This window comes from Apteryx mantelli, chromosome 8 (genome assembly GCF_036417845.1).
Source record: "Apteryx mantelli isolate bAptMan1 chromosome 8, bAptMan1.hap1, whole genome shotgun sequence".
In the NCBI taxonomy this organism is placed as follows: Eukaryota; Metazoa; Chordata; class Aves; order Apterygiformes; family Apterygidae; genus Apteryx; species Apteryx mantelli.
Genome location: NC_089985.1, coordinates 36,437,390 through 36,462,737, shown reverse-complemented (window position 1 = coordinate 36,462,737; position 25,348 = coordinate 36,437,390). Strand labels below are relative to the sequence as shown.

The following is a 25,348-nucleotide window of genomic DNA, read 5'->3' as shown; positions in this document are numbered from 1 at the left end:
CATGTCAGCTGCTCCAGGCACACAAGTTATGCTGGGGACTCAAGTAGTCTGACAGGAATATGTTCTGCTTGGGTGGATAAGTGAAGTCCAGAGATCTAGCGGAGATATCAGGAGATAGTTTGGATAAGAATCCTAAGGTGAGATTTTGCACTCTGGTGCAGGGTTTGTGGCAGAGCAACCAGTGGGCAGTATATGCATCAGGAGCATGGTGACTTCGCTAGGCACACTTCAGAGCAAACTGAAGTGGCTGAGGGGCTTTACAGTATTGAGCAGAGTGCACTGCACCTCCTAATCAGATTAGTAATACAGATTTCTTACCCTTGGATCTGATTTCCTGATTTCTTGTGTCTGGCTCTTTCAGGTTCATGTATTGGTCTGATTGGGGAGACAAAGCTAAGATTGAGAAAGCAGGCCTGAATGGTGTGGGGCGGCAAGTGCTGGTGACTGACAACATTGAGTGGCCTAACGGCATCACACTTGGTAAGTACCAGGGTTAGAGCTACAGAATCCATTTGTGGCTGTTGTCAGTTTAATTTTATTGTTGCACAGAAAAACTGTAAATGGTGCAAAGGCATCTGCACTCAAAAATCCAGGAAATATTCTGTCACTCACTGCTCAGTGACATGAGTGATTTAGTTGCAGAAGCAAGGATGGAGTTGCTTTTAGGTGGGCCTTAAGGGAGAGTGATGGCTTTGAGGAGGATGCAGAGCTGCAACAACCTTTGGAAGTCTGGGAGGTATCACAAGGTCCTTGGTACTAGCATCTCTGGACCTGTCTAGGAGGCAATATCAGGGTACTGCTTTGGACTAATTTATGGTACATCAAGCAGAAAGACACATCATGTGGATCCCATTCCCCATGGGCCAGCTCGCCCAGCCGCTCTGGATGGGGGCAGCGGAGATGGAAGCTATCTCAGCCCATATCCCGCTTCCTGCTGGCACACAGAGGGCTGCGGTCGTTCCCGACTGCAGTACTGAGTGGCAGGAGTGGAAAGGAGGTTTCCTTGCACCCACAGGACAGTAGGGGACTGCCTGGTCTGGAGTTACAGCCACGTGTGTGCTTGCTGCCATTCAGATGCAAGGTTCTCTGCTTAGCTTTATATTACAAAATTCTGGCCATAACAAGAATGTAGAAGAAATGCTGCTACCATAGCGTGGTGTCAAACGGCTACTGTTGTAAACTAATAATGTTATCCTTCAGTAATTAAGAAATTAATTAATGGCTTGTTTAATTATAGAATTTGTGGTATTTTGGCACTCATCCACTTGCATTCAGTTTAATGAATCTCATCCAAAATGAGTGAATTTGCTCCAGCAAGAGAAACTCTGTTCATAATATTCTAAATAACCTTGAATCCCACCTTCCTCCTTTTACCTATACCCTCCCCAAAATCTGGCTTTGTTGGAGGAGTGTTCCCATCACCTGTGTCCCCCTGGCCAGCAGCGCAGGAAGGATTTCTGGAACCCAGGAGTCTTCATCACTGAAAATGTGTAAATCTCACAGCTCCTTCAGAGAGGTGTTTCATTTAAATCACAGTTGTTCTCCAGCAAGAGGCCAAGGACTGAATAGCCCCCAGAGTGACGAGGCTTCTCACTCAGTGAGGGGCATTGATAGAGTGATCTGGGAAGCCCACACTGCTGCTGGCCTGCTCCTCCTGGTAACAAAAGAACCTCATTGTACAGGGCTGTCAGTCAGGCATTCCCCACACACACAACAGAATGTTCCTCCTTTTTAATCTTATTTACAGGGTTTTATCCCAGCATATCTGGGCACAGAATCAAAATCAGAACTAGTTTTTTTTTAAAAAAAAAAAAAAAGAAAAGAAGGCCCAATAATAAAGAGATTAGTCATGCTGCCAGCAGGAAAAACATGCTGGGAAAGAGAAAAGAGTAGCCGTAGCTGTGTGTAATTTTGCTTCATTGTGTTTCACTTCTCAGATTTGCTGAATCAGCGTCTCTACTGGGTAGACTCCAAATTGCATTCACTGTCCTGCATTGATTTCAATGGCAGCAACAGAAAAGTTCTCATCTCTTCTGTTGATGATCTGAGCCATCCTTTCGGCTTAGCGGTGTTTGAGGTAAGAGTCAAGAACGGATGCAGAACAGACTGGAGACTGCAAGAGGTCTCAAAGCTCTTCTTGATTGAAAGCTCTGCCTTTTGCATAGCACAGAAAGCTCAGTGAGGGCGGTCGCTGCTATAGAAACCGATTAACCTGGTTGGGTTCAGCAGGAAAAATTGTTTTCCAGAGCCCTCATCAGGAGCAGTGCCGCATCTCATGCTCTTAATGCAGTGCCAGTGAATCAGTGAGGGCAGGTGGTGCCCATAGTAACACCTCCCGCATAACTGAAAAACTCTGATGGGCTTCCCTTGATTTCAATTGAGTCAACTGTCCATGCAAAGGCCAAAACTGTTGGCAAGGGAAAGGAGAAGCCACTTACTGTGATGAGCAGGTGGGACAGCTATTCACTGACTGACTCTGCAAAATCCCATGTCTTTTGAGAAGTCAGACTTTGAGGGGAGATGCATGGGCCCAGAGCAGCCTCTCAGCCTGCAGTCAAGCCTTTTGCTGCTCTCAGCAGCTTTATGTTTCACACCATGTTTGCATATCTGTTGCATTTTCTGGTGCCAGGAGAATCCTCAGGGGAGGCCCGTTAAATCTTCATTTGTTGGCCTTGCAGGCTGATTGTTCCCATTGTCCCTGTGGCCACTGCAGCACCTGCAGAAGTATCCTTAGAAACATTTTCACCAGTCTCTTAGGAGTCTGCAGGCTTCAGTTGAGCGTATCTCTACCAGTAAAGCACTCACAGGGCTCCCTCTGCAGTCACTGTGCACCAGTGCAGTGCTGAGGTTGGGGACTTGGTATTAAAAAAGGTGTTATTGGTTCACCTAGTTTAAACAACATCAGATAATTCTCTTTCAGGCTGAACTGCTCCAGTTATGCCATGTATACCCTGCTACACCTCAGAGAAACTTCTCTTTCCAAAAATTACAGCTCTGATCCTACAAACACATAAGCCTGTTTTCACAAAGGCTTTAGGCTTCTAGCTCCTACTTGAGTACATCCCACTGAAAACTCAGTTACGCTTGTAGATTCGGTATACTCTGTATGGTGTAACATTCAGTGTCACACTATAGCCTGACTAAGAGCAATGCAGTAATTAATTAAATAGTACAGTTCAGATCCTCAAAGTCAGCAGTGAAAAACCAGAACCTGCTGACATCTACAGAAATCACCACATAAGTAGGCATCCACATTTCTGTGTTAGGTTTATACAAAGCTATGGAGTGGCAGGGCTCAAGGCTAGTGGCCTTCTTGCAATTTGTATCTCATACTTAAGATCTAAAGCATATGTTCAAAACTGTGCATTCCCCCTCCTATCTCTGGAGTTCTCCAGGTGTGCAGGAGACCTAGTTCAAATCCCAGCTTTACCTGGGTGGAAGCAGAGAGACATCCAGCCCTTCCCCATCCTGGTAAAGGATTGCCTACAGTGGATTGCTTGGAGCAGTGCAGCCTGATCTCTCCTGTAGCTAAGCCCCTTTCTGTGAATATCTAAATGATCATGGAAACAAAAGTTTGACCTTTGGCACCTCTTTCTAGGTAAACTGTAGCAGAGAGTGCGATCTGGTTAGCTCACTTTCAAGGTGTATGTCAAAGCCTCCTTTCCTTTCTCTTTACTTCACTTAACTAGGTTGGCTTTTGACTCGGCAAAACTTCTTCCTTAAAATCCTGACTCCTCCCACACAATGTATATATCTAGGCATCTGATTTGGGGCACAGATTTGCACAAGACACTGCTGCTTTTTAGTTTTATCCTGCATCAGTAGTGTTTGGAAGGATCTCTTGTGTTATTTATCTTCCTTGTCAGAATGGCCAGCTAGAATAACAGACAATCCTTTTGCATAAGCTCTTGATAATGTGCTCCAGGAGTGTGGCTTTCCTTACCGAAAGCAGCATACATAGCTAAATCCTGACTGAGCAACTAAACACTCTTTGACAACTGCAGTTCCTGTATACCTCCTTGACCATTTTTTTTGTATCGCCAATCATAGGACTCTCCACAAAAGATATTAATACAAAAGAGAAAAAAAGAGAAAACATAACAATCTTCCAGCTGAGCTCTCAGTGCTGGCCTCTTCACAGATATCTGTCTAATCCAGGTCATATCTTTGGAAAGGAGAAAATCAGCAAAGATAACCAAAGTTTCTAGCAAACCCCTTTGGTTCTGTTCATGATCCACCCTGTTTGTTTTAAAAAAAACATTCAGAAACAGAATGGATGTAACTCTTCTACATTTAAGTAAATCTCTGCTTCCTCTTCTCAGTCCCATAACTACTCAGAATTACTGAGCTAGGACTGCTGTACTTCTAAACATTAGAAATTACAGTGTTCAAAAGAACAAAAAAAAAAAAAAGGAAGCTCCAGACAGAAGCAGCATAAACCAATAGGTGTCCCTAGATAGGAACAGCAATGCATTGACTTCCTGAACACTGGAGTTTAATACAACTTGAACCGGATTTGAGCACAGTCAGATCAGAAATCCTATGCATTTCCTTACAGGACAGAGTGTTTTGGACTGACCTGGAGAATGAAGCAATCTTCAGTGCAAATAGGCTGAATGGCTTGGACATCTCCGTCTTAGCAGAAAATCTCAATAATCCTCATGATATTGTGGTATTTCATGAATTAAAGCAGCCCAAAGGTAAGACATGTCCTTGGGATCTCATGTCCCTAAATCACAGTTATTTGAGCTAGTAAATGAAGTGCCTCCTGATGGTTCTTGATGAGAGAGAAAGCACAAGTAATAATGTGAAATCAGTGCCTGATGTTTTAAGTTCCTGCATAATTAATTCAGCAGCAGCATTTATTGAAAAGTATCCAACTTGTTAATAGCTGTTTAATTAGCATCTTTGATAACAGGGAGTTACTCTCATCTCTCTGATGCTTGCCATTCATTATATATTTTGGCTGTACTGCAACTATAATTGCAGCAAGGTAAGCATATGCGTAATGGCATTCACCTCCTAGCTTCAGCAACAATAGCAGTGACGATGAAGAGACACTGACTTCAGCGTAGCCTAGCAACCTGGGAAAGTTACCTGGTTCCCTCTGGGATCCTACCGCCAGCCCTGAAGCCCTGGCCATCACATTTTCATGGCATTTGTTACCTGAACTTCTTAAAATAAAGACTGTATACATCAGGCAACACATACCGTAGTTATACCTCCTGATGCAGCAGAGAGAATCTGGCGAGATTGCCTGAAGAAAATGCCTAAAAACAATAGATATCTTGGGGCAGAAATTGGCTCCCTATGTGAAATTCAGCATGAGAAAAGTTCAAAGAAAAAAAAAAAGGCCTGTCTCTAGCTGCTGTTACTTGTGAGGGAACGTACAGCTGGATGAAGGATGCTCTCCTGCTTCAGCAGCATCAGCAAACAGTCTGTGAATGTTCTAAATTATTATTAATAGTCATCAACAAGTCATTCAAATACCATCTTTACTGTGTTGTATTTGGACCATTAGCTTCTAAATGAGTACCTTTGATCAAAAAGGCAAATGGAGCCCCGCAAGGCCTTTTAAACTTTTATCTGCTAATCTCTCTTTACAGTTTTTAAAGTAGGTGTGTTAGGTTTCACTGTACTCCAAACTGTAAAGATGATTAAGCAGACAGATTAATTGAGGTAGGGAGTGGAAGAAAGGCTTGTTAAAGAAGCTGATGTTTCTTTGCCAAAAACAACAAATAAATAATTAGAAAAATAACTTATCTTTTCTCCCATCCTTGAACAGCTCCAGATTCCTGTGAGCTCAGCCCCCAACCAAACGGAGGCTGTGAGTATTTGTGTCTGCCTGCACCTCAGATCTCTCCTCATTCTCCCAAGTATACATGTGCCTGTCCTGACAACATGTGGCTGGGTCCTGACATGAAAAAATGCTACAAAGGTAAATATAACCACTCAGTGTTGCACCATTCAAACAAAACCGTATTTACAGCACATTTTGTAAATAGCTTTTGTAAACCACATACTTCCTGGCTTCTGAACACAGCATTGTGGTCTTCTTTATTGAAAACTTAAGTATTCTGGAAAGCCTAACCAGAAAAAGATACAGCATGAAGAGGAAAAAAGAGATGAGGCCCAGTACTAAAAATGTGAATGCTGAGTAAATCATTAAAATTTGCCACATTAGTGCTGTATAGATACTGGATCTTTAGAGGCCACAATCATTGCTGATAATACCTTGAAGGGAATAGTGTTTACAATGTAATTTTTCCCTAACATGCAAATAGGTCTCAGGTGCAAATTCAGTACCTGCTCAAAAATAGTAAGGTTTTGAACTGTCTTAACTACCTTCCATTCAGAGTCCTTTATAACTATTAATAAATTAAGCCTGAGTTCAGGAAATAATTTCTGTAGATGTAGGTAGAGAACTATAGGTAGTCTGACTACCTGGCAAATAGAATTGGAATTCGGTTTCTGTTTCTGACCACTAAACATCACAGTCCTCTCCAGATTTATATTACCATTTGCGATTTGCTTTGTGTACTTACTTTTACCAGATTTCATGGTTGTTCTTGCTTTTCAGATCTTCCAGCTACTTCAACTACTCTACTGGTTTCTACAACCACAGCATCTCGTACTGCCACTACTTCTACCACGGCTATTGCAACTGTAATTGGCAGGGCCAGCAACACCACTGAAGTCGCCCCCAAAACCGTATCAGAAGCTGCTATTACTATCCCAAGTTTTCATTTACCTCCAACCACATCCATCCTAATAGACTCTGAGATGACCACTGGAAACAGCAATTTATCACAGCACTGTAAGAGAATCAGGTTCCTCTTTTCTTTTTCTAGATTTACATTATCACAAAAATCTATGCACTGATGAGAGATCTCACCTAACTGAGCTGTAGACAGGTTAGATGTATGGACATCCTGTCATGTAGAGGGAAAAATCAGATGTTCTTTATGCAAGCGCCTCTGTTGCAATGGCTGATGTGATTCCAGTTGCTGTGGATGTTGAGGAACTCCTATCAGGCTCTTATCCTACACATGAAAAGCTGACTCTATTGACGAGGCCCTGAGAATTCATACTAATCTTCCCGTATGCCTGATACTACCAGTTCAGTCCAGCTTTAGTGCCGATTTTAGCACTGCATACCCTAATATGGAAGATTCTACAGCTGCTTCACCTATTTTAATCATTTGTTTAACTAAATATCATTCTGATCCAGTGCCAGTCCTGGATGAAAGATGCCTCCGGTTCAGCTTTAGCCCTGCTGGACATTTGGCGTTCCTGCAGCCCAAGTGAAGCTGCATCTGCTTTACTTGGTTGTGCTCTGCAAGTTAATGTGGTGTCATCCATGACATATGTTTGATGAAGTTTTGCACTACAAATCTATCACAAAAGTATCTCAACAGAGAGCACTAATAGGCTCTTCTAATGTTCTCCCTAAATAATGAGTAAGTAATGAAATAGCAACCTACCATCTCAGTGCTAATAGGTGATCCTCCTGCTGTCAAGGCAAAGCAGAAAAGCTGAACTGCTTTTCCAAAACCAATTTTAGTCCAGAGAGAAGAGTTTCTTCTTCAAGACTGTCAGTCAAGACCTCAAACAGATTTAGATTGCTCTAAATACAATAATAGAATAAAACATTAGTTTTTCCTAACATTTCACTGAGCAGAGTAGGCAGTTTCCATTGCATCTAGAAAGCAAAAATAAACCATCTATAATCTCATTTTTGAGCAGGGTGCCTATTTGAGGTAATAGAGATGTAGTGCACTCTGTAGCATATTTTGGTTTCTAAACTTTATTCTCATAAGTTTTCTTTGTGCAAATTTCCTTTCAAATGCAATAATTAACTTTTTAATAAGTCATGGAAGCCAGATGCTATAGTTGTCCATGTTTGAAATAGTCTGGCTTATTATTAGGTAAATAACTATACAGTACACCTACCTGCCACCAGGAATTATTTAAAAGGATAAATTACCTTTTAAGTTCCATGAATTGGTGTCTTGTAAGACAAACTACAGTTAGTTCTCCTTCTCTGAATTCCTGATATTTTGGCACAAACAAATAGTGTCTGTGCTGATAAGAGCACAGAAAAAACACTTTGAAGTATATAACTTTAAACATAAATAGTTTATTATTATTATTGTTATTGTTATTATTATTAGTTTTCTCTGGTAAGTACAATACCAAGTTGAGTTTTAAGGTGGTTCTTGCAGGCTGAGGCAGATTGCAGCAACCAGTGATATATGTGTTGACTAACTCCTTACCTGTAAATAAAAAATAAAAATTAAACAAAAAGCTGTGCAGACAGCTTTGAACTATGTTCTTCTTCTGCCAACTCAATAAATCACTGGTTGTGTCAGTACTAGAAGGTTTTCTACTGTGGACTTTTAAGAGCGCTATCTATAGTCCCCCCAGTACTTGCATGGAAATATGAAGTTTTTTAAAACTTACCTCCTTTTTTGTGCTTGAAAATTGCAGGCACAAATATAGTCATTTATTCATTTTTGGCTAGAGCTTCTCTATCTGATAATACTGTACTGAGCACTTCCCTTAACTGACCACAATCTCCCAGTGTCTAGTTTGTAATCCTGCTTGTGTAATAGCACTTTATGGCCAGTCTGTAACTGAAGCTTCCACACACTGAATCTTTGGCTGGTTTTGCTTCCTAGGCAGAGACAGTTCAGTTTATTCCAGACTTGTGTGTACATACTTTGTTTTTTATCCTTCTTCCTGATTATTTTTTTTACAAAACTTCCTGATGGGCAGAACAATGTAGTTACTAACATTAAGCATTCTTTACCCATGGTTATAAACACAGGAAATGATTTCTATGATCAGAATTACTTCTGTAATTACAGATGCAAATAACGGTCAAGGCTTTGATTCAACTGTGACAGCAGCTGTTATTGGAATTGTCATTCCTGTTGGTAAGTTGATTTGATTTAAACTTTGAAGGAAAATTATACCGCAATGTTACTGTAAATATACTCTTCTGATTTTCTAGGTTGGGGGTGGGGAAGAGTACAGAAACTGCTGAAATGGGGCACAGTAGTCTGGCTTTGAGAAAATTGTACAAGCACAGACATCTACAGGGGAATATACACTTGGATTCCTGCCCGCCCCTGCCATAGCTGCCTAATAGCATTTTCTCTCTCCCCTTTCCTCAGTGGTCATTGGCTTGCTGTGCATGGGGGGATACCTCATCTGGAGAAACTGGAAACGGAAGAACACTAAAAGCATGAACTTTGATAATCCAGTGTATAGGAAGACAACAGAAGAGGAAGATGAAGATGAAATCCATATTGGGCGGACTGCCCAAATTGGACACGTCTATCCAGCAGTAAGTACCTGAGGAAACAGCTGAAGGAGAAGAATAATTTTGTTGAGAGTTAAGACAGATAATTATTTTCAGCTGATTACATCATTGGTTATTTGCAATATAATTACAAAAAAAATAGCACTTTACAATCTTTGAGTAGGCAGAAGCCTAAACTTGTATGCAGCTCATGTTGTTGTCTTAGAATATAGTGGTCTATATAGTATGGTATCATGTGTAAATGAAGAATAATTGTCCTAATCAATATACCTAGTACACTAGCAAGTGTAAAGCTAGCTATCTCAAAAGCTCAATATGTGACAGCTGGTTTCTTATCCTCTACTGGATTCCATGTTACTGTGCTTAGATTGCTACCACGTTCCTAGACTATTTTAAGGATAACTTGGATTTCTCTACAATCCAGGGAGAAATCGTGTTTCCATTATAATATAACAGTGCAAGTAAGAGCCATATCCCCCACAGGGAGGAGTGAGTGAGATTCTGTAAGGAGTTAAGGTTGACAAGATGAAGCATTATAAAAAGTAAACACTCATTTTGATAGCAAGTCCCATGTATGCACCAGAGCCTGCCACAAGAAGGAGAACCTATTCTATGCAGCTGCCTGTCTCTAAGGAAGCCTCCCTCTAAGAAGTAGCCCTGGTGAGATGAAGCATTTGGCAATAGTAACTGCTGTGTATTTTTAGAAGAGAGCACATAGATCCCGGAGTGAATGAAGGCAACAGAGTTTCTATAGGAGGGCAAGCACTTTAGATAATGTCCTGTATTATGTGAAAACCCTACTAAAGATCATCCTGGAGAAGGTGTCATACCTGATAAGAAACTTTATCTGTGTAACAGACAAGTGAAGTGTTACTAAAGAGGTGTTGGAAAGTTTGAGTTAGTTGCCCTGTTTGGGGGAAAAAAATCAGTGCTTAAAATGGATTTCTGTCCCCATTACACTAGAGACAGCAATGAGTTGGGTTTTTTTAAACAGAAAATAAATTTAGCAACAGCATCATAAGTTGGTTGTAATGCCATCAAAATTCACAAGTTTTAAAATTTATTCTCAAATATGTTTTTCTTCCTCCACAGCGTGTAGCATTAAGCCTAGAAGATGACGGGTTGCCATGAGGATGAAGTTGCTGCTCCGCACAGAATGCACTGAACAAATTTGCTTTGGATCACAGAACCCACTTTTTCTTTTTAATCATTATTTATGTTGCTGAAGGGTAACCACAAAGTTATAATGAACTGCAAACATCCAAAGGATGTGAGAGTTTTGTATGTATAATCTTTTATACACATTTTAACTTGTTGCACTACCCATTTGTGATAGTGAATAAGCAACTGCTGGGCTACTAACTCAATGTACATAACCAGCCAGGCTGAAGGTTCAGTAGCTATTGCTTTATTTTAAGACTATATTTATAGATACTTTGTAAATATGTTGAATATGCTTTGTGGCTATCCATCAACATAAGTAAAAGAAATTCTGTACAGGCAGTTTAGAAATATTTATTAACAAAATCTGGATTATAAGATCTGTTCTGTAAATATAGTAGAGGGGTGAGAGTATTTATTTTTTGTATGTTTGGCTTGCTGTGCATAGATTATCTGTGTCTATATCTATCTAGGCTGGATAGATATATAGGCATATAAATATATACATATATATAAATATATACATATATTTTAAAACTACTAGCCTAAGTTTATTGAAATTAGGGATAATTGAATTTCTACAGGATGTTTGAATAATTTGCTTTGAAATCTAAAGACACTAAGTAAGGAACAGCTGTACTGTGGGATAGCTGGTGAATGAAGCACTCCCGTAACAAACAGAACTCTGGTTTTCAAAGCTGTCTTCTAGGGGTTGCTTTTACATTTTCCAGTCTTCCACATTCCTCCGCAATGCTTTTATAGTTGAAGAGCTATTGCTTACAGCATTTCAGTGAGGAGAAACTCCTACAGTGCCCATTTTTTGTTTTGTTGCTTTTTACAGCTTGGCACAAATTTGGTTTAGGGTATTTTGTTTGCTTGTTTTTTAGATGTAAATCTAAATGCTTTTCCCCAGTGGGAATCTCACACCTCTCTTAAATTAGCTTAGAGTTAGTAGAAACAAAGATTCAGTCATATACTTTCATACACCCAAAGTGAGCATTCTCATATGGCTCATCGGGGGGGGAAGGGGGGGGAACGACACAGTAACAAAAGTTGATTCCTTTCCTACTGGCCCTCTTCCCCCTATTCTTACTGAAGAGTCAAAATTTAGGAGATGCTATTGAGTGTCTCAATTCACCATACATGAAATTCATTGAAGCTCAGCAAGTATCTTACAAATGAATACGAATGGAGAAACTTGCCTCATAGCAGATCTGACATACAACAGAGCACTAGGCAAGGAGGTTAACGGACCAATTCATAGCTGATTCCTGGAATTCAAAGGGTGTTGATAAGGCTATCTGAAAAAAATCCACAGGAAGAACAAAGGTGAACACATTTGATACATGCATGATAAATGCCTTTTCCCTATTGTTCCCAAACTGTTTCTCCTGCCAGTCCTCAGCAACACAATGCTGTTAAACCATTCTCTCCCAAGGTAACAAAGGTATCCAAACTATGCATTATTTCTCCAGATATAATTAGAGGGAACAAAACATAATAAAGATCAAAATAGTTTACATAATCCTGTCTGTTTCTGCAGCAGCAGGGAGTCAGGGAATTCTTACATGTACTCATTTATTGGCAGAGCTTGTTACGGTCTCCTTCTGTTAAGGAATGTAATGTTTGTGCTATTTTTGTGATTCAGAGATACTGATTTAGGAGGGAAAAATACAGAATGACATCTCTTTTGCCATACAGGTTTTCCTTTTCTACACAACTACTGCCTGGTTCCTTTCAGTCCTCCAGAGAGTGTTCAAGGACTGTGCACTGGAATAGAGGACACTAGTTAAGCTTTGTGTTCAGGTTCAACAAGCTCCCTGTTTTTCACTATTAAAACCATTGCATCTCTTTATCAGCAGGTGCAATTCCTTCTCCTTGAAGGCCAGCTTCATGCTCTCCTACTTTTTTTCCAGACAGCTAGTCACAAAAGTGAGGCCATCTCCAAATTAGTGTTTTTTCACCTAGTCCATCCAGCAGAGGCTCACCGATTTCCAGCACTGCTTTCTGTCATTCTCTGTGTCCTGGCTAGCTGCTGTGAGCACGGAGTGACTATGTGGCTGGGCAAGCTGCCTCTGCACATTGTGGAAAACCCACTGTTCGTTCTTATTTCATTCTATGAGATAAAATTCCCAGGCACCTCTGCTAGTGTACTGAAGATCCCAGTTCTGTGGTATTGCACATCTGCATGTCAAAGATCCCAATCCAAAATCACTGATAAAGGAAATAAAGCTTGGATTCAGGGACCATTAGAATCAAAGTAAAGTCTGTGGGAAGTATATACACTTACCACTGCATGAAGGACCAGCACCTCCTTCATGTGGGGTCCTAGACCTTTACAAAAAGCTAGGGAAAGCTTACATCAGTCTAAGCTTTCATATTCAAGTAAATACAAGCAATTCAGCCTGGAGATGATCTTTTTTTAAAGGAAAAATTCACACTGTAATGATTCTTGACTAAGAAAAGGAACAAAGTGTCTAAAGAGCTATATAGTATGCATTATGGTAATAATACATACCCTCAAAATATTCACTCCATGGCCTATATAGGCAATAGATAAGTAATCAAGCATCCTTCTATTCAAATTTTAGATTTTAAGGCAGTGAAAAAATTATTGAGATACCAATTATTGTTTTAAGGTATGAAGCTCTGTTTCTACAAATCCATGCACTGTGTGCATGAAGAAAAAAACTGAGAAAAGGCTGTATGTGATAACACTGTAACTAACAGAAGAATGTAAATATATTTGAAAGTTCTACAGTTTTGATACTTTTTTAAAGATACACGCACGCACACACACACCCCTGTAAAAAAAATCATGTATAAAAGGTTGCAGTTTTTTTCAAACCATTGTAAATGAATTCAATGTGCAGTGTTGATTTCAAACTTTACAGATTTATAACTACTGAAAAGTCAAACACCAAATTTGTTTTTTAAGAAATTAATTATTTTAAATAATGGTTCAGATTGTTAGGATGATATTTAACACTGTAATCATTTCTGATCTCTGTCTTGTCATATTGAAGTTCTGTTAGAGTACGTTCTTGCTTGGTGCCTTTTGTGTTTCAGTTTTTATGTTATGGATAAAAGGACCAGGGAGGGGCGAGGGAGGGATCTGCTCTATGTAACATTTGCTGTACTTACTTACATAAATAAGAATTACTGAAAACCAAATGAATACATTTGTAAAACAGTGCACTGTTTCTATAGAAAGATTAAATTTTTTTATCTGGGCCTCCTGAACTAATTACTTTATAGTACTTAAATGCTGTCCTAGAGCTAGTACTGTATCATATTTTGGGTTTCCTTAGCTCTTAGTTGTCCAAAGCCAAAGCAGGACTTGGGAGCGTTACTGTATAAGTAAGTTTGCTGCTCTCTTTACAGTTTCAATCTGTATTCAGCATCTGCAGCTTCACAATGGCAACACTGAAATACTTCCTATTCTACATGCACATGGACAGACCAATTTGTTCTGAATCATCTTCCTCTGCCACTTAGGTTTTTATCATCTTCAAAACACATGAGCAATAGTGCCTGTTTCATTATATTTATCTGTGCTAAACAATTATAGCTGTGATGTAACTAAAAGGAATAAGCAAGTAAAAACTCCAGCGGTGTAATTACATTGGTCCTTACCCACTGTGAGAACATTTTTGTCTCAAAATGACATGGCACATACTACAAAATGGTGCCACTTTTAACCCTAACTATGACATATTATTTTATTTGAGCACTAGTTGCAAACTACTCAATTTCTTTTAAACAGCTTTTGGTAAACCACATTTACTGATGCTGAAAAACATGTTTCAACCAAATATGCCCCCTTTTGTCACCCACAAAAAGAACAGGTGCACTGCTATTCCTGGAATCACAGCAGGTAGTCTTAACTTTTCTTACAGACTAACAATCCAGCTCTTCTATGGAAATTAAGCCAAAAAGTGATCTAATTTACTAGACAGTACAATGGTAGCTTAAGTTGGAGACCATGAGCAACGTAATCTTTAGCAAGTCAAGTAATAACAGTGCAGTTAGCTAACTCCCTCTTCCCTGTCTCTTGCAAAAATAAAATCATAGATGAGAAACAAGGATATTATGAACAGAGGATGGATAACTGGCAGCATCTCCTGAAATGGACAGTAGGGGTGGATCTTATATGAACTTCTTCCCCAGAACTGCCTTTCCCAGAGCGGTGAGAAGCTTGAGCATGCAGTCAAATGTTTACAAGACTTACTTTTAGTTATTGCTGTATGTCCTCTTTGGTCTGTCTTTGTGGGAAGTCTACTGCATAACTTAAATTCAGTCATTAGCCAGTGCAATAAATTGGCCTTAAACACTAATATCCATTGATTACGTACCTCTTGAAAACCAAGAACACCAAAATGTGCCTCAAAAGGGCATTCTTTTTTCCTACCCCAGGAATTTTGCAGAATATAGTCACAGCAGCATGATGAATTGGAGCACTGAAGACAACAGACTATACAACCTTTAAATGGTTTGTGTTTTGATGCCTTTTGAAGTGGTGTATTTATTAACTTTCAGTCATTTTTTTCCTCCCCAAACGAACACAGGCAAGTAGTGAAGACCTTTCAGATGAAAATAGTTATTATGAAACTAATAAGAATTTATGTACTGCTAGTGGTTTGTTTTTTTCTGTTTAACTAAGTTTGTCTTATTTTAAAATATTTCTCCATTTTGGTTAAATATCATAGCAAAGTAATATCGTGGCACAAAAACACTGACTGGGGGGACAGGGGGCTGGGGAATGGCAGAGGCTCAGAAAAGAATCCCAAACCTATCTGAGCCTTTGAGATATATCTGCTATAACAGCAGGTATTTTTTTCAGGTTTCTTTTTTCAACCTTACAGTGTATTAGCAATAGAATTAATTATATATCAACTTAAAAAAGAAAAAAAAAAAAAAACACACTTTTACACATAGTAACTGTACTTTATGAGATAATCCAGAGTAATACTGTGCTGACTACCTTCATTAAGATGCAGTACAACTATACTTATGCATATAAATTTCCTTAGTGTTTATATAATGTGTGTAAATTGTTTACATTAGATTTCTGCCATATGTGCTCATTTCCTCACACTAGGTTTGCTCTCTGTCAAATCAGTCCTTTACTTTAACTTTTGAAATAGCTTTAAATTTGGCTTCCTATTTTACTTCCTTCCCTTCGAGAAGGTGGCTACAAGCATGGATTATTGCAGGTTTTTTTCACTGCAAGTTGACTCACTCCAAGATTCTGCTCAACAATGCTCCATCTTACAAAGGCTCCAGAAAGAAAAAAAGGTGAAGGGAAGCAGAAGCAATACCACTAAATAATCTAGTAAGGCTGATAATTCATATATACCTTTAGACTGTTGGTGCACATATAATATGGTCATGACACCAGCTACCTTTTGTCTTTGCAGGGGGGGTGTGTGGGGGGGTGTGTGGGGGTGTGTGGGGGTGTGTGGGGGTGTGTGGGGGTGTGTGTGTACATGTGCAAAAATATATAGACAGCATACTCTTTCATGGCTGGTATGTTACAGTGGAGCATACCCAGCACCAATTTCAGTTGTCTCCTAATGGGAGGGTCTCAGTCTTAGAGCAATTCAAAGGGAAAAACATGGCAACAGAGAAAGTGAATTTATATGTAGAATGCATAACTCCTTCAACTCTTAAGTAGATGCACCTTTTAGATTCATCATAATCCATTTGCACATTACCATACTGGGTGGCCTGTGGCCAGCTCAAAACACACACACACACGCACATGCACTTTGCAAGTCCTGCTGGCCTTTATTCAAAACCAGCTCTAGCAGTATTGCAGGAGCACTCTAAGAGTTTGCACTGACCTTGGATGCCCTGGGAACCGCATACTGGTTGATGAAGGCATGGATAAAGTACCAGGTGACAGCTTAACAGAGTTGCTTTCAGCAGTGCTTGAGTTTGTTGTGGATTATCCGGATGACAAAATTGGGGCTCCAGCTTTGCAGCTGTGTGTTCCTGAAATAACTTGCAAATGATCATATTTCCATGGTTCTATCAGCTAGCCAGTCTACTAAGTCTGAGGTTTTCTTTCTGAAAGGACAGGGCTCGTTAACAGAAAAAGACAGTTCTTTTGACATCAAGACTTTTACAGAAAGACTACAAGGCGTTTGGGCAGGAGGGAGTGGGGGAAACAAGCACATTGCTGGCTGGTTAAGGTGTAACGCTGAATCAAGTTTGTGAAGAAAAAAGGACCCATCCCAAATATACTGAAAAGAAGCTGCTGGTGGAGGTGATCACTACTAGAGAAGCATTGCAATATACAGGGTGCCAAGTTTCTAAAGATGGCATTAAGAGGGTCCTTCACACAACATCTAAGCCTCACCCTGGAACTTGGGTCATTTACCAAGGAACTTCTCGGTCAGCTTGAGGAAAGCACCAGCCATTCCTGCTGCAGACTGGTAAGCTGTTTACCAGGGGACCTAGTTGAGGAAAAGGCAACAGTCAACACAGTAAGCCAATATTAATCAGACTCAAGCTGTGGAGATGCACCTGGTCCACACTGCAGGAGAAATGGACCTCAGAGCATTCCCTGCCGCTGAGAATCGTCTGCAGGCTGGTAGCAAGCATGTCCTAGCAAAGACTGCCATCACACAATGAAGTGAAATATGGTAAATCTGGGGTGAACCAGAGCTCTCAAATTCTGTGCCAGCCTGTCCAGGGCTAGAGGCAGGACTGAGCTCTTGCACATAAAGAAAGAGCATAAGCCCTAATTTGCTACAGTGGGGGAGGAGCTGGAGGGTAGGCATACATTGGCCTTCCTAGTTACAGGACAAAAATATGCAGACCTGTGTCTTTAAGTAAATATTTTCAAGTCCCTGTAACAGAAAATGGGATTTGACATTCTTCAACACAGGAGTGACAGAGAGCTACCTAGCAAATAGTTTACCAGGCTTGTTGCTCCTTGGTCAGTAGGAGATGAACAGACCACTGAGCTACAGCATTTCATTTTACTTGTAGAGCTACAGACACAGGCTCCCCAGTCAAGATGCGGGTTGTACTGAACCAGGCGTTACACAGCTAAACATGAACTTGTGGCTTTGATTTCACAGTAGCAGCCACAGTCAAACACAGTCCTCAGTTAGCTTCAGGACTACAACAGATATTACCTCATTACCTCACAACGACTTCCCCAGAAGTGAGGCCATATACTGCAGCGTGATGAAATTAGATTTTTTTTTTTTTTTTTTAAGACAGCTGGTGGTAGCATCCCCCAGGAAAAATAAATAAATAAATAAAAAACCCACACCCTAAGCAATAGTTAAGGCTATGTTCTTAGATCTTACAGCTTAGTACAGCTAACCTGTAACTGCAACTGATCTCTAACTATGCCTCACAGAAACAAATGAGCATGAAAATGATTAAAAAAAATAAAATAAACCTTTTTCAAATTATTTGCAGCACTCATTCACATTCAAATTTCACTGTGTACATCACTAGGAGACCATTTTAAGGGACTACATGCTGCTACTTGGTAGGGTTTTCTCACTATTAAGGAAACCATTGTGATCTTTTCAATCGTGACAAGGCAGCCATATTCATAAATGGGCTAGAAGTTCTGATAATGTAAGAAGCAAGCCTCCCAGATATTTTGACAGATCCTAACCTAGTTAAATGGATGGATTATACGGGATTACAGCAAATATAGAAGGCCAACTTGGTAAATATTTTCCTTGTCTACACCTGGGTTCATTTCTGTAGCCCTAGTCTAAAGGCTGCAAATTTAGGTGGAAGAGTAGAGGTTACAGTTGCAGTGCTTGGCCAAGTAACTGAGGCCAAATAACAAAGATATTTTAAATGACCCAGTTCAGGGTTTTTATCTGCTGAGTCTGCCAGTCAAGAAATTAATTAGTTCCAACTGTAGCAATTTACTTTTATGCATATATTCACACACTGGGACTAAGCTGAAAGCATATACATTCATTTAATTTAAGCCATTACACCTAAAGAACAATGGAAAGCCTTATGACCAAACATTTAAGAAAAATCCCTGAATCTAGATAGTTTGCTAATAAGGCACAGGCATAAATAAGATCTAAACAAAGATAACCTTGCAATAATGCTTAGAAGATAAGCAATACTTGGAAAGTAATGTATAGATACGAGTTTTGATGACAGCAATTTTCTTACAAAGGCTAAGTTTTAGACTTCCAGAAGTAATGAAAAACTGACAGAATATATTGGAAATTTACATTCAATTATCTTTTATAGCTTCTTATGCATTAGCAAGGTCTGAAATTTGTACACATTTAAAAGCCTGACCCTCATGAACTGACTTTGTATTACTTTGTTAATAAAAGCATCAAAGGTAATAAAAGTGGTGAGAAAAGTTAATAATAAAATTTTTTTCAAACACATCAGAAGCTGAAAGCCCAATAAAGAGTAGGTGAGGTCAACAGCATCTATTATGATGTTCCTGTATAGGAAACCGATGGTGAACAAGTTTTTTAATTTTGCATGCAACTTTGATCTTCCCATCTCATAAAAAGCCTAATGCAACTAGAAAAGATACTGAGAAAGGCAACAAGGATGATCTAGAGACTTTTTACATTTTTCCAGGCTTCAACTCAGAAAAAGACAACTGAGAGGCTATACAGGACATACACTTAAAATCATTAATGTGCAAAGAAAGCACTAGAGAATAATTATTTGCCATTCCTCACAATACAAGAACTTGGAGGCATGCAGTAATATTTATTCAGGTAGCAGGTTCAAAATATGTTAGAGAAAACACTTTTCACAGAATGAATAAACAAACTGTGGAGCCCACTGCAACAATATCTTGTGAGGGTTAACTGTAAATTAATTTTTAGTCAGTAACTCAAATTCAAAAAGTACAGGTCTGTCTGTGGTTATGAAGCACAGTGTTTCAGATGCACCTTCTGGCTCACAAAGCATCTAAACTAAAAAGCTGAAAGCTAGGCACATAGCAGGCAAGGATTACTCCATATATTCACTGTTCTTGAACTCTTTCCTAAGCACCCATTACTGGCTCTCAGAAATGAGATGGGGTAGATGAAGTTAGTCTGATCTAGTATGACAGTTCTGATGATCAGATGAATAATTTCTCATATTTGCTTTTTTTTTTCCTTAATCATTCTGTCTTATTTTGCTACAGAACACATAGAAACTGTGTTAAAAATACTTTACAATAACTGAAGTTAATCAGACATATTGTCTATATGAACAAACAGTTCATGCATCTCAAAAGCAGTTCTGGTTCCATGTGGAGCCATACTGGACAATTACACACCTTTCATGCCTCTGTTCCTTAATCTTTATAATAATGAAGAATGAACTTACCCAAATTCACTGATAATACAAATTCCATTATTGAATCTAAATAATTTGGAATGTTCTCAAATTGCAAATTACTTAAACAAGACTTCAGCGTGCAGAAGAGGAGCTAAAACTCATTTTAATATCTTATGGTAAGGGAGAAGGTTCAGGCTTAATGTGAAATCGCTGATGTGCCTGATGAAAGCAGTATTTTTCATATAAGAAGAAGGGGGTAAGAAAGTAAGCTGAGGGAGTTCACCAAGCAGTGAACGCTGAACATCTAAGACAGCTGCAAACTCCGAGTCCTGTTCTTGCTCACCATATCCAACCACCTGGAAATTCAAAGGCCAGAAAAACAGTAAGAAGTGGATGGTAAAAAATCCAAACTAAGCTTTAAACATATTTTATAAGTCAGTTTAGCAAAACATTATGAGTTGAATTCATTAGGACTCAGAATTCTAAATTAGTAGTCTAGGCTCCCTTTCTAGTCAATAGACAATACTTTCAGGTAGTGCTTCATCTTCCCTGTCTGAAAATGGAAGTAGTTGCCTCTGGATGAGTCTCTCCCCACTTATGACAGAAGCAGCTTAATTCACGTCTAACATTTAGATGGCTCAAGCTGATGAGACTATTCCCACTCTTGAAAACTACAGGGATAAAAACTGCTACAGAATTTCATACATTTTCTGCAACTTTCAGAGTTCTTAAGTTATGGTTTTAAGTAGCAGTGGGAGTTCAGAGACTGACATCCAGTGCAAGTGATATTTTTAATTGCAGCATTCAACTGTTACGTTTCAGAATTTAAAATTTTGAACTTTTTTTCATAGGAGTCCATTTTAAAAATGCTTAAGTCCCAGGACATGGGTAAGAAGAAAAGGTGAGGTCTTGGAATTTAATTATGAAAGTCACATTATTAATTCATTTTAGGAAAGATGTAAAGGAAAATATTCTAACATAGTACTGACTACAGATTTACTTACATGTATACTGAGTATCTTTCTAAAACTTCCTCTGAGAGTTTGGAACCATTCAACCAGGTCTGCTTTGGTAAATGATTTTAATGCTTCAATCTAAAACCACAAAAGCACATTTTATGAGTTCCCAAATACTGCACTGGTATTTTAAAAGCAATCTGATTGCTAGCATTAAGGACCACTTTAAACATCTTTACAAGCCTTATGTTTTCAAATTTATGAACTCCAGCACCAAATATGAGCCTAATAGCTAAATGGTAAGCTCTGACAGCAGCAGTCTCTGACAGAACTACTAGCCAGTGCTTAGCAAGTGGAACTAAATTGAGTTTCCCCAAATTCTGTGAAATAGATCTGAATTATAGCCACTATTCACTTTGAAAAATACTGGACAATGCCTTCAAAACCTGAAAGACTCACTCAAAAGATTAGTTTAGATGCTTATTCTTTATAACACATGGGTAATCATTTTGGTTTGTTTCAGCCATTTGTTGAAATAATATTATGGTTTCTATTCAAAAAGCATATTTATTCAGATAACATAATGGCCCCTCTGAAGCCAGTAGGAAGTTATCTCCAACTTTAATGGATCAGGATTTCATTGTGTATTTTAAATCTAAAGGGCTAGTAAAATACAAGAATGCAAGTGAGTTAATTTCAAATTAAACTCTACCTCGCAGGCAAGCCTGTCAAAAAGATACTGCTGACTCATCACTTCATTCCAATTTCTATCCACTTCTTCACCAAGAGAAGAATCTTCACATTCTTTAATATTGATCAGAGAATTGACCTGTAAAAATACACTTTTATTAATACTCTTACAGGAAAGCCAAGAACCCTAGAAAAGAAGTATGATTAGAGTTCAATTAACTTAGGCTGCTGGTCAAATGTATTAAAATCAATCAGTAGTAATGTTTACTGCAATGAATGGTATCTGTAGCTGGGGCAACTGTCTTAAGTTCTGATTCACTGACATCTATTGAGACACCTGAACAAGCTGAACATACCCCCTGAATCCAGTACTGCCCTGCACTGTAGGAAAAACAGCATTAAAATCCATAAGAGAAAAATCTAAGTATCCTCTGCTCAGTTATGGGGCAAGTCTCAAAAAATGTTCTTCCGTTCTCCAGCTGAAGTCCCAAAACAAAAGTAGGAACAGAAACAGTATCACTTTTCTTTCTTCCTCTCCAAGCAGGCTGCCTGCTTTGTTTTTCAATAAATTAAAGAGGAACACCGTCATTCCTTGGAGGTGTTCTAGGTTGCTTCTTTCTGATTACCTGAGCATGGAATGTATCTTCAGTTAAAAGCTTCATTTTTTCCTCAAAGTGCAAAAGAAATTCTTCTATTTTCTTGTCAACAAATTCAGAACTGAAAGATGACAAAAGAAGAAAAGAAGAAAGGAAACTAGAGACAATGCATTTACCTTTCAGATTCAAAACTCTCCTATATCAAACCTGGGGTCTTCTGTGTTCTTTCAGTTAGCAGAGGGAAAATTCTCACAGTTCTAAGCCTCTTTCAGGCAACACCTGACCAAAAACCTTTATCTCTAGATTGCAATTACTGTACTACCACTTCTATGCCTGTGCCTGGCTTTCCTACCCCTCTCAGTTGTCTTCTGTAGTTCTTTTGGAGCATCTTTCTCTGATAAATACATACTCCCTTGCTTAAAGGCAATATCCAATAAAGCCACTTTGTCCACACGGTATTTTTAATCATATCACTGTGAGCTGAATGAGAAAGATATTGAAGCTGGCATGTTTAACTTCTGCTCTTCCTTTAAAGACGGTTGTGTGAAACTGCAAACCTCTTCTATGAAACAGTAGCAGTCTTCAAACCAGACAGAAGTATCATCACCCAAAAAGCATCATGCAAAGTCACTAACAGTGCTAAAAAAAACAGTTTGAAAAAAAAAAATCAATAGTTTAATAATTTCAAAATAGATATTTTGGGAAGTTGTGTTGTTCTCACAGACCTGTTCTTTATTGTCAGTATCAGACTCTTAACAAACAAAGAGAAACAAAAAAATTTTTAAGGGTAATGGACTTGGGGAAAAAAAGAGCACCTGTTTACAAAAAGGAATAAAAAGGAAAGATGCTAACAGTCTGTGTAATATTAACATTACAAAACATGACGGAGTATATGCAGCAGAGATTTTAAAGAACTGTGTAAAATTATTTTCTCTTCTAAGACTGACAGATAAACACAAGTTTCCAAGAGTTGTATAATAAATAGCTGTAGTTGTAAACACAAGCACTGTAAGAACAAGGAATCTTAAATAGTTCAGCTAATTGATTAAATACATTCTGAGAATTCCTGTAACAAATATCCAGTCCCGGTATGTGCAGGTCTGCACATGCCAGCTCTGAACCTCAAAGTCCCCAGCTGGAAACACTAGAAGCCAAACCATTCTTAAATTAATAAGACTTACTTATTTTTGGTTGCTTGTGTTGTTACAGTAATGGAAAATCCAATGATCCCAGAATTATTTCTACAGGCAGGGTACACATGGTAGCTTAAATGAAAGGCGGGGGGAATTCATGAGCACAAATCACTTTATATCCACAATCCGTAACAACCAAATAAGAATAGTACCAACACTTAGACCTGAAGTTTCAGTAAGGATGCCATTATCAAAGATTCCTGAGGAGCTAACTAAAATACAAATTTAAATACTAAGAGACACTACTTTTTCTAAGCCCAGTTAATCTCTTTTGCAGCTTTGTTAAATATTTTATAAACAGACCTAGATAATGATTTGCTGAGAATTCCTGTAAATTTAATGTAAGAAATTACAAAATGGACCACAAATGGTTCAAGTGGGGCTCTCACCAACCCAGATGAAACTTTGTTTTAGGCACCTGCAGTCAACGAATACCATAGTTGAAGCCATGCTGGTTAACCTTGCAGGTTAAAATGGACAGTCTGATTGGGGCTCTTATATTCTTATCTCTGATTTAGAGACTAAGAATATTGAAAGATATCTAACCTCTCAGTGAGAGCTAAGTTAGTTTGTTATCTGTGGAATTCTCAGCTGACACTTGCCATCCCACAGGTTACAGTCTGAGAAAAACATGAAAACTCTTTGACAGCACCTAACATTTCCCTCTACAGGTCTGATGGTCACAGGGACAAACACAGAAATGGACACCATGCATAAGAGATCATTGAGGCTGCCAGCTTCTTGAGGAATGACACTTAAGGAACCCAGGAGATTTGCCAGGTGTGGAGGAGGAAGCACGGACAGAAAACAGCTTGATGTTTCTCCTGAAGAAATGCAACCTTCTTCTGCTATGTCTACCTTTCAGAACTTATTCTGATAATGTCTGTACCTGACCAACTCTCAAACATTAGAGATGCCTCAACAGACTGTTGTTTATGAGCACTGGTCATCTTTGCAGGAAAGGCCAAATCTCAAATACCTTAGCCATTTTGAGGTCAATTGAATATGAGCTCCACCCCAAAGTGGTGAGGCATGAGCCCTATAAACAAGAGATACAATCTGAATTTTCTTTTTTCCTTCTTTTTTTTTTGGGGGGGGGGGAGGGAGGGAGGGCAAGAGAGGGGTCTTTTTAAGTTCTTTAAGAACTATCAGTATGGACTCTGATCAAGAACTACCTTGTCTCTTGCAGACTAATAGAGAAAAACATAGGGCTTTGTCTCTCAGTCCCAGAAGACAACTGAGGTTGTTCCTTTGCCTTAGCTACCACCGTCTACCCAGAATATAGTAACAAATGAACACCGGTATCTTAAGCATCATAGCTTATATGGACACCCATAACATACAGATCTCTTTCTTCAGGCATGTTATCAGCTTACAGAAGTTTTGCTTATGTAACTGCTATATACAGGGTACCAAAGCAACTAAATTAGAAAAGGAAGAGTATTCAAAATATGAACCCTGGCCTCGATTCAAACTGTGCATAATGCAAATAAACACAGATAGGAAACCACCTGAGGCTCCATTTATGTGCGACTAAAGGTAGGAAATGGACCCATCTGTAGACCTAGATAAATTAATTGAGCAGCTGTGACAGAAATATCCTGTGATGATGCTGTATTTGTTTGTAGTGTATTACTCTGTACTTACAGCTATGCTATTGCAGGAATTACACACAGTAACAGTTTCCCATAGCAACAAGGTATATGGGACTAATTGTTGATGAAAAAACAGATGAAAGGAGCTATACCTCCCAGCAATGAGCTTACCCAAGTGTTTCTTTGGTTCGCAGGAAATTGAAACAAGGCTCCTCCATGTGTGTCTGAAATACAGCCTGAATTTAGTCAAAATGTACTCCTGCGTACAACAGTAGATATTTTACCATACCCAAACTGCTTCATACCCCATAGACAAGCATCGTCAAATCAAGGAAGAAGGGACTAGAACCACTAAACTCAAACAAATCCTCCTGTCCTTACTGTCCTAGGAAGAAATTAACGCAGGGAAAAATCTATGTCCTGCAACAGGATAAGACAGGAGATTAACCTTCACAAGCACTTACATTTTATAATGAAAATTTTTATTTATTTGTTTTTAAGTGAAACAGCGCATTATTTGAAGTACCAGGATAGT

General features: G+C 39.0%; 2 protein-coding genes and 1 long non-coding RNA gene across 3 annotated transcripts in view; 1 reads left to right on the top strand and 2 right to left on the bottom strand.

Annotated features, from left to right (window-relative positions):
- Positions 1–10,722, top strand: part of LRP8 (LDL receptor related protein 8) — a 181,556-nt gene extending 170,834 nt beyond the window's left edge. The window contains exons 12-19 of the mRNA XM_067301274.1: positions 362–480; positions 1,938–2,077; positions 4,559–4,700; positions 5,786–5,938; positions 6,581–6,817; positions 8,871–8,939; positions 9,180–9,352; positions 10,421–10,722. Coding sequence (XP_067157375.1) covers positions 362–480; positions 1,938–2,077; positions 4,559–4,700; positions 5,786–5,938; positions 6,581–6,817; positions 8,871–8,939; positions 9,180–9,352; positions 10,421–10,459 — 1,072 coding nt within the window. The 3' untranslated portion in view covers positions 10,460–10,722. The remainder of the gene's footprint in view (positions 1–361; positions 481–1,937; positions 2,078–4,558; positions 4,701–5,785; positions 5,939–6,580; positions 6,818–8,870; positions 8,940–9,179; positions 9,353–10,420) is intronic.
- On the bottom strand, positions 9,290–16,826 carry LOC136992566 (uncharacterized). Its single transcript, XR_010884932.1, has 4 exons — positions 16,336–16,826; positions 12,780–12,823; positions 11,692–11,790; positions 9,290–9,372 (listed from the first exon to the last, which is right to left on the bottom strand). It is a non-coding gene; the product is annotated as an uncharacterized lncRNA (long non-coding RNA).
- A 1,607-nt stretch (positions 16,827–18,433) lies between these two features.
- The window catches only part of LOC106491065 (nardilysin-like), a 41,942-nt gene continuing 35,027 nt past the window's right edge, over positions 18,434–25,348 (bottom strand). Inside the window, exons 26-31 of the mRNA XM_013950597.2 lie at positions 24,985–25,037; positions 23,207–23,290; positions 22,056–22,146; positions 21,452–21,568; positions 20,788–20,877; positions 18,434–20,139 (exon numbers count right to left, since the gene is read on the bottom strand). Of these exons, the coding sequence (XP_013806051.2) occupies positions 19,942–20,139; positions 20,788–20,877; positions 21,452–21,568; positions 22,056–22,146; positions 23,207–23,290; positions 24,985–25,037 (633 nt within the window). The 3' untranslated portion in view covers positions 18,434–19,941. The remainder of the gene's footprint in view (positions 20,140–20,787; positions 20,878–21,451; positions 21,569–22,055; positions 22,147–23,206; positions 23,291–24,984; positions 25,038–25,348) is intronic.